The 18,767-nt window shown below is 41.0% G+C and overlaps 1 protein-coding gene across 3 annotated transcripts in view; it reads left to right on the top strand.

The window, feature by feature from the left end:
* The first annotated feature begins 3,245 nt into the window (after positions 1–3,245).
* The window catches only part of LOC109908764 (RNA-binding protein 33), a 45,189-nt gene continuing 29,667 nt past the window's right edge, over positions 3,246–18,767 (top strand). For all 3 annotated transcript variants that reach the window (XM_020507447.2, XM_020507448.2, XM_031796263.1), the window contains exons 1-5: positions 3,246–3,407; positions 8,408–8,486; positions 11,715–11,763; positions 15,049–15,119; positions 16,070–16,334. In XM_020507447.2, the coding sequence (XP_020363036.1) occupies positions 3,389–3,407; positions 8,408–8,486; positions 11,715–11,763; positions 15,049–15,119; positions 16,070–16,334 (483 nt within the window). In that variant the 5' untranslated portion in view covers positions 3,246–3,388. The remainder of the gene's footprint in view (positions 3,408–8,407; positions 8,487–11,714; positions 11,764–15,048; positions 15,120–16,069; positions 16,335–18,767) is intronic.

Consider the following 18,767-nt stretch of genomic DNA (forward strand, 5'->3'; position numbering starts at 1 on the left):
GAGTCCATGCCTCGACGAATTGATACGGTTTTTGAGGGCAAAGGGGGGTGCAACTCAATATTAAGTAGGCGTTCCTAATGTTTTGTACACTCAATGGTATACATCAAAATTTGCTTGGATCTGTTACGTTCACTGGAAGTCTCTCACTTCCAACAGTACTAGGCTGCAATGCTTTCAGACCTCAGTAATTGCTGACCAAAAATCACGATTTACCAAAAATGCACATAAGGAATGTCAGATGCTTGGACCCCCATCTGACACTCGAAACTCATGAAACCAACTGAAAACAAAATACATTATTGCAGTGCCATAACTTCACACAATCACTTGAATACTTTAAACAAACAAGCACTGATACAAATAAATAAACATGGTGTCTTTTCAGAACAGCCCCCCCCCCCCCCCCTCTCCCCCCTGGATCCCCTGGGAAACAAGGACCAAAATGAAGGACCTTTGATTGTGTTTTTCAGGGGATCAGAGTAGACGGTGTGTAGAACACAAAGCTATAATGAGATTAAATGTCTATGGTATAGATATGTCCTACTGTATGCTTTTTATTTTAAAGGGCTTATGTGTGTGTGTTATCTCACACAACGCAATAGAGAAAAGTTCTGTTACAATGAATCGTTTCATTTCCATGTCTCTTTGCAATGCTATTGGGCTTTCTCAGGATGGTTTATATTATTTTGACAATGATTAGTTCTTTGTAGATACAAATGGCTTACATACAAAAACAAAGAAGATGAGGCTGTGGCTTTGTCAAGTGGGTCTACACAAGGCATATGGGCAGGTTTGTTGTGGGAAGAACTTTTGTCCGTTATTAACTGAAGAGGATAAATTCTTGTCGCCTCAGGCTTTCCACCCTTTAAATTGCATTGTTATGGAAAACCGCTGGATTGGGAAAAGAGCACAGAATCATTCAGGGCACCGTAATAGAATGTGACAGCTATCCTCAGAACTTGTTATTGGAAATAACCCCCAAATTCTTGGGGAAAAAAAGAATCAGGATCGAGAGATAATGATATACAACCTCTCAGCATCTTAAAAGCAGCTGTTCAGTTGTTAATATTTCATAAGATGGTATCCCAATTATGAATATCAATATGCATAGCAATAATGTTGATCATCATAAGAAAAACATGGTAAAACATGTAATGATTGGAGCATGATGAAAGTACTTATTAGTTAAATAATTGTATTATTAACTGAAATGTGTAAATATGGGCTATCTATCATCTTTTCAAGTCTTTACCATATTTGGTCAATGTTACTACTGACGGCTAATGTTGTTCTGTGTTCATTGGACACCCTGAAAGTTATTTTCTTATATTTACTGTATAACAACCTTATCCTTGATAACAACCATCAAGAGTTCAATTGTTCACTGCTTAAGGATTTCCTTTTGTACTTGCATGCATAAAGACTTTATTTACAGATATGTTTCCAAAAATGTGTGTCAGAAGGTAAGTATACCTTCCAAACATAAAAATAAATGGCATGCAATGCTAAGGGAAATTACATAGTAATTGAAAAATAGGGAAAATATTGTATATTTGATCAATACACAACTCCATAAGAAACCAGGAAAATATTCACCAGCTCAACATCTTATCCTCCCAATCCTCACAGGAAAGTCCCTTTGCACCTTCTGAAATTAAAAATCTCATGGCTGATCCCCTCCATCGCTCTGGCTTTCAGATATTGACCTTGTGGTGCTACAAAATGGCTTCTTCCTCACTGCAGGATCCCATAATGAGCCAATACAATGAGGCTTCACTTCACTGCTCACCTCTCTTTGGTGTCTCTAGGGGTCTTTGTTGACGTTTGTCAGCCAAAGAAGAATTTGGGGGTTAGACTTTACCAGTAACTCCAAAGTCTGGCTGTAGAGTCTGAGAGACAACTGCTTGGATTCCTACTTCAGAGCTTAATGGACTCCAGACTTTAGAATGGACACCAGAAAAAAAATGCTATGCCAAAACCTTTGTTACGTTAACTGGAAAGGCTTTGGTCCCCCCCCCCCCCCCAAAAAAAAAAATCAAAGGAGGGACTTGAATAACTTTAATAAGATTAACTCCAGTTCTGGAATTGCATAATGACTAGATCTAAATGTAAATATGCATTTGTTGATCTTAAAACATCAAGTAGAATACAAAAGATTTACATCGGTCATGTTTACACCAGTCAGTTTCTGGCCTAAAGAATAGATCTGAGAGTGATTGATAACCTCAAGTTATTCCCAAGGGACTGAGTCCTTTGTTAAGGATAGTTCACTTTTTATTCACAATCCACTGTGACATCATTGTGACAACGCCCATTATCCACAAATGATTTTTGTGACATTTCCCCTCTGTTAATTCCTATAGTTGCCAGTGAGACTGATAAGCATCGTCCGTTTCCTATCCAAGTTAAAATCACAGAGGATGGTCTCTAAGAACGGGATAAATTGGCCCAGTATGTGTGACAAATGACTGACATTGTATAGCTATGTATTGTATATTTCATGTTATCGCCTACTCTTATTGAGAAAATATATACTTTCATAGTTTTATGCAGTGGTTGAAAAAGTACACAATTCGCACTACTTGAGCAAAAGTAAAGATACCTAGAAAATGACTCAAGTAAAGGTCACCCAGTAGAATACTACTTTTGTAAAAGTCTATAATCTGGTTTTAAATATACTTAAGTATCAAAAGTAAAAGAAAATGCTATTAATCATTTCTAATTCCTTATATTAAGCAAACCAGAAAGAAAGCAATGTTTATTTATTTATGTATTTAAGGATAGCCATAGGCACACTCCAACACTCAGACATAATTTACAAACAAAGCATGTGTTTAGTGAGTCCACCAAATCAGAGGCAGTATGCATGACCAGTTGTTTTCTTGACAACTGAAGTAAAAGTGGAGTAAAAGTAGAAGTTGTCAAAAATATAAATAGTAAAGTAAAGTACAGATACCCCCCAAAAATTACTTAAGGAGTACTCCAAACAATTTTTACTCCGTTTCTTTACTCCACGGGTTCCATGCAATATGTAAAAATATAATTAGATATCATGCATACATACTTTTTGTTGGGTCTCATGAACTGCAGAGAGAAGTTAATCAAAAGAGCAGATTTAGGATCAGTTTATTATCAAATATCCAACATTGGTTTGATACATTTTAGGTAATATAATCTGACTTCGGATCAGGTTTTAGGGAAACATGTATGCTTTCCCAGAATGCATCAGCGCTCATTCCCTCCGCCATGTTTATGTTCTGATTCTCTGCCGATGGTGGTAAACAACGTTAGCTGTAGCATTAGCTTTATTTAAATACAAAAGTGTAAACATTTCAATGTATTCTGCAATTATATAGAATTGCACTTACACGGGGAACATTATTGCGTCATGGCGGCCAGCCCCCGAGGTATGTTAACTATCATTATTTCGGTAGACTTTGGGCTTGCAAGAGATAGGCCAATTGATGCGGCCTAACGCACAATCATTCACAGAAACATATCTATAGGTAACTGTATATCACGATACAAGTTCATGCTGGTCAAAAGTGCATGTGGATATTTGAAGCCATTATAACCAAGTGTAAAGCCCACAGTAAGCTAGTCAGCTAACGTCAAAACATGCCTAGATAGCGAATTTGCTAGAAAGCTAGTTCGCTGCGCCATGTCACATTTTAATGGTCACAAATTTAGCAGACGTTATTATGGGAGTAGCGAAATGCATGTGTTTTGTGGTTGTTTTGATAACGTAATTGCAAGTTAACTTGCTACTGTGTCTGTATGTGATAACTAGATGCATAACTGGGGAAGTTAAAAATAGCTATGTTCTGTTCCTGATTCAAATAAATGCTAACGGTAGTTAGCTAACTGTATGACGCAGGCTCCGCTGCCTGGCTGGTTAGCTAGCAGGCATGGCAACTATGTGTCGCGCTAAAATGGTGTCTTACAGTAACTTACTTTGAACTATTAAAACAAACCATTGTTGGTTAGTAAAATGTTGTAGCTTGCTAACCACACAAAGTTATTAATTCATTGGGCGCGTTCCTCTGCCGGATCTTACACCAGGATAGGTATTTTACTGCCGCGTTCAAAACAACTGGGAACTCGAAAAATACGAGTTCTCGAGTTGGATGACCGTTCAAATCGATTTTTTCCCAGTAGGAGCAAGTTGTATTTTTATTGTTGTTTTGTTTCCAGTTGGTTTGAATACACGGAAGGCAGAGATTTCAAAGTTCCGAGCTCCCAGTTGTTTTGATCGCGGCATATGTATCAGCTAACCACATATAGAAATCTGTCAGTCGGTGAGTGTGACGTGGCACTCAACCATTGGTTGATGCATGCAGGGGATGTGAGCCATGTTTTTTTTTTTTTTCACCTTTATTTAACCAGGTAGGCAAGTTGAGAACAAGTTCTCTTTGACAATTGCGACCTGGCCAAGATAAAGCAAAGCAGTTTGACACATACAACGACACAGAGTTACACATGGAGTAAAACAAACATACAGTCAATAATACAGTATAAACAAGTCTATATACGATGTGAGGAAATGAGGTGAGATAAGGGAGGTAAAGGCAAAAAAAGGCCATGGTGGCAAAGTAAATACAATATAGCAAGTAAAACACTGGAATGGTAGATTTGCAGTGGAAGAATGTGCAAAGTAGAAATAAAAATAACGGGGTGCAAAGGAGCAAAATAAATAAAATAAATATAGTAGGGAAAGAGGTAGTTGTTTGGGCTAAATTATAGGTGGGCTATGTACAGGTGCAGTAATCTGTGGGCTGCTCTGACAGTTGGTGCTTAAAGCTAGTGAGGGAGTGTTTCCAGTTTCAGAGATTTTTGTAGTTCATTCCAGTCATTGGCAGCAGAGAACTGGAAGGAGAGGCGGCCAAAGAAAGAATTGGTTTTGGGGGTGACCAGAGAGATATACCTGCTGGAGCGCGTGCTATAGGTGGGTGATGCTATGGTGACCAGCGAACTGAGATAAGGGGGGACTTTACCTAGCAGGGTCTTGTAGATGACATGGAGCCAGTGGGTTTGGCGACGAGTATGAAGCGAGGGCCAGCCAACGACAGCGTACAGGTCGCAATGGTGGGTAGTATATGGGGCTTTGGTGACAAAACGGATTGTACTGTGATAGACTGCATCCAATTTGTTGAGTAGGGTATTGGAGCCTATTTTGTAAATAACATCGCCGCAGTCGAGGATAGTTAGGATTATCAGTTTTACAAGGGTATTATTGGCAGCATGAGTGAAGGATGCTTTGTTGCGAAATAGGAAGCCAATTCTAGATTTAACTTTGGATTGGAGATGTTTGATGTGGGTCTGGAAGGAGAGTTTACTGTCTAACCAGACACCTAGGTATTTGTAGTTGTCCACGTATTCTAAGTCAGAGCCGTCCAGAGTAGTGATGTTGGACAGGCGGGCAGGTGCAAGCAGCGATCGGTTGAAGAGCATGCATTTAGTTTTTACTTGTATTTAAGAGCAATTGGAGGCCACGGAAGAAGAGTTGTATGGCATTGAAGCTTGCCTGGAGGGTTGTTAACACAGTGTCCAAAGAAGGGCCAGAAGTATACAGAATGGTGTCGTCTGCGTAGAGGTGGATCAGAGACTCACCAGCACTAAGAGCGACATCATTGATGTATACAGAGAAGAGAGTCGGTCCAAGAATTTAACCCTGTGGCACCCCCATAGAGACTGCCAGAGGTCCGGACAGCAGACCCTCTGATTTGACACACTGAACTCTATCAGAGAAGTAGTTGGTGAACCAGGCGAGGCAATCATTTGAGAAACCAAGGCTGTCGAGTCTGCCGATGAGGATGTGGTGATTGACAGAGTTGAAAGCCTTGGCCAGTAATGTTTCTTATCGATGGCGGTTAAGATATCGTTTAGGACCTTGAGTGTGGCTGAGGTGCACCCATGACCAGCTCTGAAACCAGATTGCATAGCAGAGAAGGTATGGTGAGATTCGAAATGGTCGGTAATCTGTTTGTTGACTTGGCTTTCGAAGAACTTAGAAAGGCAGGGTAGGATAGATATAGGTCTGTAGCAGTTTGTGTCAAGAGTGTCCCCCCCTTTGAAGAGGAGGATGACCGCAGCTGCTTTCCAATCTTTGGGAATCTCAGATGACATGAAAGAGAGGTTGAACAGGCTAGTAATAGGGGTGGCAACAATTTCGACAGATAATTTTAGAAATAAAGGGTCCAGATTTTGCAGCTCTTTCAGAACATCAGCTGACTGGATTTGGGAGAAGGAGAAATGGGGAAGGCTTGGGCGAGTTGCTGTGGGGGGTGCAGTGCTGTACTCCGGGGTAGGAGTAGCCAGGTGGAAAGCATGGCCAGCCGTAGAAAAATGCTTATTGAAATTCTCAATTATAGTGGATTTATCAGTGTTGACAGTGTTTCCTATCTTCAGTGCAGTGGGCAGCTGGGAGGAGGTGTTCTTATTCTCCATGGACTTTCAACAGCTGCATATCACGGGGGCTTTTCGATGCTAATGCAGAACGCCATAGGATATTTTTGTGTTGGTTAAGGGCAGTCAGGTCTGGGAAGAACCAAGGGCTATATCTGTTCCTGGTTCTAAATTTCTTGAATGGGGCATGCTTATTTAAGATGGTTAGGAAGGCATTTAAAAAAAATAACCAGGCATCCTCTACTGACGGGATGAGATCAATATCCTTCCAGGATACCCCGGCCAGGTCGATTAGAAAGGCCTGCTCGCTGAAGTGTTTCAGGGAGCGTTTGACAGTGATGAGTGGGGGTCGTTTGACCGCTGACCCATTACGGATGCAGGCAATGAGGCAGTGATCGCTGAGATCTTGGTTGAAGACAGCAGGGGTGTATTTAGAGGGCAAGTTGGTTAGGATGATATCTATGAGGGTGACCGTGTTTAAGGCTTTGGGGAGGTACCTGGTAGGTTCATTGATAATTTGTGTGAGATTGAGGGCATCAAGTTTAGATTTTAGGGTGGCTGGGGTGTTAAGCATGTTCCAGTTTAGGTCGCCTAGCAGCACGAGCCCTGAAGATAGATGGGGGGCAATCAGTTCACATATGGTGTCCAGAGCACAGCTGGGGGCAGAGGGTGGTCTATAGCAGGCGGCAACAGTGAGAGACTTGTTTTTAGAGAGGTGGATTTTTAAAAGTAGAAGTTCAAATTGTTTGGGTACAGACCTGGAAGTAGGACAGAACTCTGCAGGCTATCTTTGCAGTAGATTGCAACACATGTTATAGGCTATGTATGCAGTGTTCAAAAACACAGGGATCCAGACATCTCTGACTGACTCCAGTGCGTTTAAGACAACTGGGAACTATTTTGAACGGTCACCCAACTCGGAAACTTGGGCATCTTTCTAGATCTCCAACTTTCCGACCTGAAGATCACTGATGTCGACGATTCTTTTGGGGGGTGGGGGGGGGGGTTCCCAGTTGTCTTCGGGTGTGTTCCAGACAATTGGGAAGTCAGAAAAATACAAGATCAGATCATGGTCAAATCATGACTTCAGTGAACTTCTGGTCGCAAAGTTGAAGCTCTAGAAAGAGGCCAAAGTTCCCAAATTGAATGACATTTCAAAACGATTTTTCCCAGTCGGAGCTCGTTCCCAGTTGTCTTGAACGCACTGATGTCTTGAACGCACTGATGTCGGATCACTGATGTCTGAGATTTCTGAGTTCCCAGTTGTTTTGAACATGGCATTAAAGGACCAATAGCAATCTGGTGCCCGACTTCATAGTCAATGACATGGCACGCAACCATGGGATGATGCATGCAACTTCTGAGCAGAGGAATGCACTGACCAATGAAACAACTAGGGTTATCAATGGGCGGATTAGATTATGCTGAGCCGCAGGGCGACGGTCTATGTCCCGTGATGTGAACGGGCAAAGCGGTGAGGAAGGAGTGCCCTTCTCAAATCGAACAGTATTCTGCACTGCTCGGTCATGTTGTCAACAAGGCAGCATGGTGCATCGTCCAGAAACATGTCTCTTTTCCAGAAAAAATATGTTTTCATTGGGAAGGCAGATAAAGTGTTTTCATCAAAAACAATCACTTTCGCATGTGAACACAGAATCATACTCATTACTCCATGTGCTTAATTACGTTTTCTTTTTAAATGCCGACATGGGCTTTGAATGGGGCACCTGGCCCTCGCCCGGGACTTTGCCCGGTTTCTAAAACAAAAGCATCCAACTTTCACCGGGTGCCCTGCCCAGCCAGGTTAATCAAATCCCCTCAATTGTTGGACCGAATTGATAAATTCATGTTATTGATTGACCAGAGAGTCTTCACACCTGGTTTCCCATGTTTTAATTTGCCAAATAGAAAGCAACAATGTGCTAACTTTGTGGCCCTCAAGGACTGGTGTTGAAGACCCTGACAGCAAACAGACTTAACAACCCTGTTTCTTTGTTTTCAGATGATGACTTTGAAGATTATGATAAACCAGGTGCCGAGAGATCACGCAGGAGGAGAGGCGAAGATGATGATTTAGACAGGTATATCTGCTGATTGGTGTAACATGACTGTCATAAAGATTCAAGCATTCCCCATGTTTTGCATGCCTCCTTTTCCATTTTACTGCCGGCAGTTTTAGGATTGGCCTCTAACATTAGGCTATTTTAGTTAGGCTTGGGCGGTATCCAGATTGTCATACTTTAATACCAACCTTTATGCCATTCCGGGATATTCGATCATACCGGCACTGAACAAAGGGGGCGCTATTGTAATTTGAAGGTTAGTAATGCTAACAAGTACATGTGCAATCCCATAGAGAATGCTAACGAGTGCATTGCATCTCTGACCTAAAGTATTTGCATGACAGACATCCCAGCTAAAAGTTATACAAGTAACAAAAAAATGCTACTCGGTTTGCTGCACACACAAAACATTTTTTAGACAGAAAGACTCTTGATCCAAACGAAACAAGATTTTTGAAAGATATTTATGTATTTATTTTGGGCTGGAGTTAACCACTTAGTTAACTAGCTACTAAATTAGCAAACCAAATGCACAACTGCAAAGCATTTAGCACATTTTAGACAGTTAACTTAATACTTATAATGTATTTAGCTGGCAAACATTTACAGTTGAAGTCGGAATTTTACATACACCTTAGCCAAATACATTTAAACTCAGTTTTTCACAATCCCTGACATTTAATCCTAGTAAAAATTCCCTGTCTTAGGTCAGTTAGGATCACCACTTTCTTTTAAGAATGTGAAATGTCAGAATAATAGTAGAGAGAGTGATTTATTTAAGCTTTTATTTCTTTCATCACGTTCCCAGTGGGTCAGACGTTTACATAAATTTATTGAGTGTTTGGTAGCGTTGCCTTTTAAATTGCTTAACTTGGGTCAAACATTTTGGGAGCCTTCCACAAGCTTCCCACAATAAATTTGATGAATTTTGGCCCATTCCTCCTGACAGAGATGGTGTAACTGAGTCAGGTTTGTTGGCTTGCTTGCACATGCATTTTCAGTATTGCCCACACATTTTCTATAGGATTGAGGTCAGGGCTTTGTGATGGCCACTTCAATACCTCAACTTTGTTGTCCTGAAGCCATTTTGCCACAACTTTGGGAGGATGCTTGGGGTCATTGACCATTTGGAATACTCATTTGCGACCAAGCTTTAACTTCTGATGCCTTGGGATGTTGCTTCAATATATCCACATAATTTTCATACCTCATGATGCCATCTATTTTGTGCACCAGTCCCTGCCGCAGCAAAGCACCCCCACAACATGATGCTGCCACCCCCGTACTTGACGGTTGGGATGGTGTTATTCCGCCTTTTTCCTCCAAACATAACAATGGTCATTATGGCCAAACAGTTCTATTTTTGTTTCATCAGACCAGAGGACTTTTCTCCAAAAAGTATGATCATTGTCCCCATGTGCAGTTGCAAACCGTAGTCTGGCTTTTTATGGCGGTTTTGGAGCAGTGGTTTCTTCCTTGCCTTTCAGGTTATGTTGATATAGGACTCGTTTTACGGTGGATATAGATACTCTTGTACCTGTTTCCTCCAGCATCTTCAAGGTCCTTTGCTGTTGTTCTGAGATTGATTTGCACACTTCGCACCAAAGTACGTTCATCTTTAGGAGACAGAACCTCGTCTTCTTCCTGAGCGGTATGACGGCTGCGTGGTCCCATGCTGTTTATACTTGCGTACTATTGTTTGTACAGATGAACGTGGTACCTTCAGGCGTTTGGAAATTGCTCCCAAGGATGAAAAAGACTCGTGGAGGTCTACACATTTTTTTCCTGAGGTCTTGACTGATTTGTTTTGATTTTCCCATGATGTCAAGCAAAGAGGTACTGGGTTTGAAGGTAGGCCTTGAAATACATCCACAGGTACACCTCCAATTGATTCAAATGATGTCAATTAGCCTAACAGAAGCTTCTAAAGCCATGACATCATTTTCTGTAATTTTCCAAGCTTTTTAAAGGCACAGTCAACTTAGTGTATGTAAACTTCTGACCCACTGGAATTGTGATACGGTGAATTATAAGTGAAATCATCTGTCTGTAAACAATTGTTGGAAAAATTACTTGTCATGCACAAAGTAGATGTCCTAACCAACTTGCCAAAACCGTAGTTTGTTTACAAGAAATTTGTGGAGTGGTTGAAAAACGAGTTTTAATGACTCCAACCTAAGTGTTTGTAAACTTCCGACTTCAACTGTAGTTGTGAATTCCATACTGCAACTAGATTACCTGGCTGCACAACAGTGAGTGACTCACAAGGCTCTGGTCTCTGGTCTCTCATCGTTCAGTGCTTGTAAACAAACATCACAAACATCACTTGACTTGGGACTACCAGTAAGTTTCATAATAAAAAATGTGACAGGTCAAATGAGGAGTGAGATCTTTATTCTCCTAACATATTGCACAAGTTGACTGCAGGTATTTACTTAACAAGTAGTTATAAATATTCACATTGATACCATTTTTTGTTTCTCCACATAAATAGTTTCAATGGTATTGACTCTTGAAAAACCATCCTGTGGCTATTTCCAAATAATCCCGTATACGGTATATACAGTGTACCGCCCAAGCCTAATATTAGTACAGTAGTTCCTTACTCTTAACTATGAAGCACATAACTCATGCAGAAAATATCGGCCAAGAGATTTTAGTCAGAGACTATCTTTTGCAGAGGCTTTGCCACCATGTCACCACATACATATTTTTCCCAGTTTATCAAGTGTGTTCATGAATGGAGCTGGGTGATACTGTATATACAAAAGTATACTATTGTAATTTGTAAAACAATTTTCCCGACAACAATATGACAAACAGTATGACAACAGAATGAGTTTATGATCTGAATGTGATGTATATTTATGAGCATACCTGGTAGGAGAGAAATTGAGATGGTACAGCTTCCATTTAAAGTACTTGCTCCTGTTTGGGGCCAACTGAACATGACCCAGGAACAATATAGGGACTGCAGCCTATGAGAACAACATTTGTGTCACTAGAATCTGGCCTTGCAGAGACGGGTCTAGTGTAAATATTGTGGAACATTGGCATCTGCTTATCGTAAAGATGTTGTGTTATTGGCGCACACTTTAGCCTATTAGCTGGCCTTGCTCATGAGAATTTAGGCTCCAATGAAGAATCATGTCTAGACTAGCTGCATAGAGACTAGACCAATACATAGCATTGTAAAATTAGATATATTGCCTTGCTTTACGTCATGGTTTATCTCTTCTCTTACAGTGAATTTGATGGTGATTTGCTCGATGAGGATTGGCTGACAGCCAAAAAGGTAAGACAAAGGACTCCCCATCTCTTGTGTTTGTGATTACTTTCATAGCATCCATAGGTGCCTCTGCTAGGACACATTTTAAGAATGCAGCCTGCCAGCTGTAGGGAAGGTGAATTAGCCATGTTAGACCTCACAGGTTTGTTACATTTTGCAGTAGGCTTGTGCCAGGTGGCTCCACCACAAGGGCATTTATTGACGTGAGCCAGGAGGAAGTACAGTGGGCAACAAAAAGGATCTTAGGGTGTTTTTTGTTGTTGTACATATAGTCCTTTTTGGAGAGAAAAAGGCTGTCCTCTAAAGTGGAAAAAAAACGTTTGTATTCACATTGCCTTTGAATGAGGACCCAATTATTATATCTTACCTCACTAACTTTAAGCATCAGCTGTTAGAGCAGCTTACTGATCATTGCACCTGTACACAGCCCAACTGTAAATAGCCTACCCAACTACCTCATCCCCATATATATATTTTTTTTTTTGCTCATTTGCTCCCCAGCATCGCTACTTGCACATTCATATTCTGCACATCTATCACTCCAGTGTTAATGCTAAGTTGTAATTATTTCGCCACTATGGCCTATTTATTGCCTTACCTCCCTAATCTTACTACATTTGCACACACTGTATATAGATTTTTCTATTGTGTTATTGACTGTATGTTTTGTGTATCCCATGTGTAACTCTGTGTTGTTTGTGTCGCACTGCTTTGCTTTATCTTGGTCAGGTCGCAGTTGTTAATGAGAACTTGTTCTCAACTGGCCTACCTGGTTAAATAAAGGTGAAATTTGAAGAAGAAAATAAATAATCTCTTTTGCCATTTTACTTCACCCATTTTGTGGTTCGAGTCCTCTTTGCATTAACATTGCTATGTTTAGAAAGAAACAAATATATTTTCCTAACATTCACTCAATGCACCCTGGGACAAACCATTTCATCAGAATGTGTTATTGGACAGATAGATAAAGCTACTTAAATTTTGGAAGCTAATAGATTGCATTTGTTAAAAGATGAGACATAATAATTGTAATCAGAAGATACTATTAACAGAAATATTATTGGTAACAGAATAAATAGCAGAAGAATAACTGCAGATTAAATTATGCTGTAATTGAAAATTGTACTCCCAGTGTAGGCAACTGCTCTTTTAAGAGCTATAATTTATTTTGTACCCTATGTTGTGATTCTCACCAAATACACTACATGACCAAAAGTACGTGGACACCTGCTCGCCAAACATGTCATTCCAAAATAATTGGCATTAAAATGGGCTTGGACCCCCTTTGCTGCTATAACAGCCTCCACTCTTCTGGGAAGGTTTTCCACTAGATGTTGGAACATTTCTGCGGGGACTTGCTTCCAATCAGCCACAAGCATTAGTGAGGTCGGGACTGATGTGAAGTGATTAGGCCTGGCTTGCAGTCTGCATTCCAATTAATCCCAAAGGTGTTCCCTAGGGTTGAGGTCAGGGCTCTGTGCAGGCCAGTCAAATTCTTCCTCACCGATCTCAACAAACAATTTCTGAATGCTCCTTGCTTTGTGCATGAGGGCATTGTCATGCTGAAACAGGAAAGGCACATCCCCAAACTGCTGCCACAAAGTTGGAAGCACAGAATCGTCAATAATGTCATTGTATGCTGTGTCGTTATTTCCCTTCACTGGAACTAAGGGGCCTAGCCCGAACCATGAAGAACAGCCCCAGACCATTATTCCTCATCCACCAAACTTTACAGTTGGCACTATGTATTGGGGCAGGTGGCATTCTTCTGGCATCTGCCAACCCGTCAATAATGTCATTGTATGCTGTGTGCTGTGTATGCTCTGCCAGATTTGTCCGTCAGACTGCCAGATGGTGAAGCGTGATTCAATACTCCGAGAACGCGTTTCCACTGCTCCAGTCCAATGGCAGTGAGCTTTACACCACTTTATCCAATCCTTGGCATTGCGCATCGTAATCTTAGGCTTGTGTGTGGCTGCTCGGCTATGGTAATCCATTTCATGAAGATCCTGATGTTGCTTCCAGGGGCAGTTTGGAACTCGGTAGTGAGTGTTGCAACCGAGGACAGACAATTTTTACTCGCTACGTGCTTCAGCACTCAGCAGTTCCGTTCTGTGCGCTTGTGTGGTCTACCACTTCGAGGCTGAGCCATTGTTGGTCCTAGATGTTTCCACTTCACAATAACAGCACTTTCATTTGACTGGGGCAGCTCTAGCAGGGCAGAAATGTGAAGATCTAACTTGTTGGAAAGGTGGCATCCTAGGACGGTGCCGCGTTGAAAGTCAATGAGCTCTTCAGTAAGGCCATTCTACTGCCAATGTTTGTCTATGGAGATTAAATGGCAGTGTGCTCTATTTTATCCACCTGTCAGCAACGGGTGTGGCTGAAATAGCTGAATCCACTCATTTGAAGGGGTGTCCACATACTTTTGTGTGTGTGTGTGTATATATAGTGTATTTCCAAAATAACCTATGTGTGGAGGATTTACTTCAGATTATTTGTTAGCAATATGTGATCTTTAGCTTCATAAACTGTTTATTCGGTTGTTGGGTTTGAATAGTGTGAGAAGACAACATATTTGGTGAGATTCACAACAGGGTACAAAGTCGTTTCTAGCTCTTTAAAGGTCAGTAGCCTACATTGGGTTTTATTCTATTTATTCTGTTACCCATAGTATCTTCTGATTAAAATTGTTGTCGCATCTTTTAACTAAATCCAATCTATTATCTTCCCAATTGTAAGTAGGTATATCTAGCTGTCCAATAACATATTCTTATGAAATGGCTTGTTCCAGAGTGCTCTGAGTGAATGTTGGACAAATATCGTGGTTCCTTTCTAAGCATAGCAACTCGGACCACAAAATTGGTGAAGTGAACTGGCCTCATTCAAAGGCAAGGGCAGTGTGAATACAAAGAGAACTGAGTTTTTATTTATTTTTTATTTAAAGAGGACTTTATGTGAGAACACACTTAACCTGCCCAGATTGCCTTCACCACGTGAGAATAAAGCATCCTTTTGGACTGAAGGAGATCCCCATGTTTATTTGAACTATTTTATTAATTCTCAAGTATTTACCTAAAATATGTGAGATTAGCAATCTGATTCGATCATACATAGGCCTACACTTTCAATCTGATGTGGTTTGTAGAAATGAAAGAACACTTCACTTTTGGTTGATATTCAGAAGTTGTACTATAGTCGACCTTGCCATCCAAAGCCTTGGCTTGCAAGGAATGAATAACATGAGCTATAACATACTGATCTGTTCTGGGTTGTTTTTCTTGATTTTAGAATCCCTCAGAAGTGTCAGATGAGGAATTGAACGACGACCTTCTGCAAAGCGATGACGAAGATCAAAACATGTAAGTTAATTTGTATCTACGTGGTCTGATTGTGCTGATTGCATTTCCAAACTTAATCTGTAGACACTTTACGTTACAATTTCTGAGCTGCAGTCTCCTTAGTTTATAATTTATGGTGTTCCCCCATAAAAGGATTAATGCATTCAAGGTTTATACAAATATGTCCACACAATTTGAAAATTCTGTCAGAAAAACAATGGTCCAAACCCCATGTCTCTACCATATATGGTTACACACGATTTACTCTGAGAATGTAGCATGTTTAGAGTGAGTGGAATGTTATCACAGGCATGATCAAAAAGTGGTAACTACTCAATAGAACTCTGTGTCGCTGCTTCGCGGCAGAACGGCTCTAACTTTGAACGTCAACTGACAAGCTAACTAGTGGCTGCAGGTTCGTAAGTGGAAACAACGACCCCCTGAAATCTGCTGAACACAAAACAAATAGGGACTAAATATGTATTTCTTTACAAAACAGACTGAATTTCATTATCCACCCTCCGCGAAGACAATCTGTTCCTGTTTTCATTGTGTATTTCTGAGTCTTTCCCTTTAAAACGCCATAGAAATGGCCCCTCTCAGCGTAGATTGATCGGCAATATAGGCAATGAAAGCCAAGGATCTGGAGGTGAAAATGACAAAGGTATCAAGTAGATTTTTTTTATTGGTCCAAGCAGTGGAAACACCTCCAAATAAAACCACCCCACAACACCAAATATGGAAGAGATGCAACCAAGAGGGGCGCATTCTAAACTAGCAACGTTCACCGCAAATGAACCTTCATCAACACTGTAGAGAACAATCAATCTAATGAGTCATTCTACGTCATTTATAAAGAAAACTACATTTTGACATTAATTTCGTATCACTTTCTTGAATTGCCCCGTTTTTCTCTACATTGTACAGCATTGAGTGAACACCCTACATAATTGTGTGTTTTTGCCTTTCAGCGGCCAGGCCGTTAGCCTCAATGCTACTCTAGGCGAATTTGACCAGCAGGTGAACCCCGTAGACTACACAGACGACCTAGGAGATGTAGAGAGGGGCTACCAGCAGGAGGGGGGAGAGTACGTGGATGAGTACAGCCAGCCCAATGACATGGAGATGCCAGACGGCCAAATGGAATACTCAGGAGAACAGGCCGAAGGCGACGGGATTTACCAGGACGAAGTGTTAGACATTCAAATCAATGAGCCTCTAGACGATGAATTTCAAGTGAGTCACCCCCCCATCTCCCCTCCTTCTGTCTTACTCCATTGTATCTTGAAAAGATAACGTTGATTTCCCCGTCTTGGGTTTCAGGGGGCACATATCAAATCTATTCAGGGGGCGCTAAAGGGGATGCATGTTGGGTAGGGGTGTGGGGGGATTAGATTCATTATCACTCTCCGCCAGTTGATTTTTCCTTTCGCTGACAAAGTTGGTGTTGACAGCTTGTTTGGCGGTAGGTAGGTAATGCTCTGGTGTCTGTCGGCTGTGACGCCCGGTGCCATTGTGACCTTGGGCCCTGTATCTTTGTCCGGCTAAAGAGCTGCTTTGTGCGAGGAAGACGCGCTGCCAATCGGTGGAGGTTTACGCGAGGGGCTTTTATCTCGGGCTCTCGACTCCATCTGATAAACTCTCACATAGGTGAAAAGATTATTGACCTTCCTAGGGACAACCCGACACCCCATACAGTCCTGAAATGATTGATGCGATTTTCCCCGTTTATTTATTTCCCAAACCTCGAAGTGAAGAGGGGATGAAGATAAGACTAGATTAATGTGTGATGTCTGTAATGGCCCGATTTACCAAGGTGTGACGCCGCTTGACACCTGTCTGACAAAGACGTATTACTTTCTCCACACTGAAAATTAAGCCATTGACCTTAGTAGGGTTGCACGGTTTTACTTCATACTTACTTTGAAAAACCCCAATGAGTGCGTATTGCACATTTGTGTTTTTGTGTGTAATAACTATGTTTACAAGGTGACTTGACTGCCTGGGCTTAAACACTTCTGTTTGCAGTGCTATTCAGAGGTAATATGTGGAACAGTTTAAAGGATTAAGCCCTTTCTGTCCCTTCGGGGCAGTCAGTCTGTCTATCCTTCTGCTGCCAAGGGTATTTGTCTGCAATATTATGTGTTGGGTTGGCAGGTTAATGGTGCAGAACACCAAACACTGGCCTGCGACCTACACACTGACCTCATTTGACGGTTATGAGGCACCTAGTGGCTTCTCAATGGAAATATGCTTTGAAAATAGTGTAACTACGCAAATTGCGACCACGTGGTATATCAAAGATGAGTTGGAAGGCCTTTAGTGTTGACATTATTTTTTTTTACCGCAATCACAGGTTTCGGAACCATAAAACTGTTGTATCGTGTGTGTGATGTTCCTGCATGGCATTGAGTCATGATCTTCTAAAGTGAGCCAATAAAGCAGCGATTTGTGCAGTAGTCAGTAGCTAGCTCAATGATATTTTCACCATCACTGATTTGGAGAGTGTCCCCCCCCCCCTACATTTCTGTATATCATGTCAAACATTTACATCTCATTGAATTTCAAATGCCGTCAGGAATAGTAATGAAGCCTGCTCCCACTGTTATGGTAATTCAAAAGAGGCTCCCCCTTTCTAAACCCCCCCTGCTAACCCCCCTCATAACATTTCAATGTTTTCCCCTTTATACTCGCGGTTCATATTTTCATTGAAGGGAAACACTGCAGTATTTTTGGCTCTACCGTTATTCCTTTAGACATCAGTTCCATGGAGATATAGTTAGCCTAAACCCACAAAGGCTGTAATCTTAGGCCAGTGTAATACTATCCTCCTAATATTAATAATAATAGTAAACATGAGCCAATACAAGGGTGGGAGAAAGAAGGAATATACTTCATCTACAGTGCCTTCAGAAAATATTCATACCCCTTAACTTATTCCACATTTTGTTGTGTTTCAACCTGAATTCAAAATGGATGAAATATACTTGTTGTTCACCCATCTACACACAATACCCCATAATGACGAAGTGAAAACATGTTTTTAGAAATGTTGGCAAATGTTTGGAAATTATATATAGAAATATCCGATTACATAAGTATTCACACCCCTTTTGATCTGATACTCCAAATTGAGCTCAAGTGCATCCAATTTCCTTTGATCATACTTAAAATCTCAATATAACTTGATTGGAGTCCATGCATTGTCAATACCATTGTTTGGACATGATTTAGAAATGAACACACGTGTCTATATAAGATCCCACAGTTGACAGCGAAGTCCAAGGAACTGTCCGTAGATCTCTTGTGATGAGGGCTTATCAACCCTTTTTCAGGACCCTGTCTTTCAAAGATAATTAATAAAAATCCAAATAACTTCACAGATCTTCATTGTAAAGGGTTTAAACACCGTTTCCCATGCTTGTTCAATGAACCATAAACAATTAATGAACATGCACCTGTGGAAAGGTCGTTAAGAAACTAATAGCTTACAGACGGTAGGCAATTAAGGTCGCCGTTATGAAAACTTAGAACACTAAAGAGGACGTTCTACTGACTCTGAAAAACACCAAAAGAAAGATTCCCAGGGTCCCTGCTCATCTGCGTGAACGTGCCTTAGGCATGCTGCAAGGAGGCATGAGGACTGCAGATGTGGCCAGGGTAATAAAT

The sequence above is a fragment of the Oncorhynchus kisutch genome, linkage group LG18, assembly GCF_002021735.2.
Source record: "Oncorhynchus kisutch isolate 150728-3 linkage group LG18, Okis_V2, whole genome shotgun sequence".
NCBI classification, from domain to species: domain Eukaryota; kingdom Metazoa; phylum Chordata; class Actinopteri; order Salmoniformes; family Salmonidae; genus Oncorhynchus; species Oncorhynchus kisutch.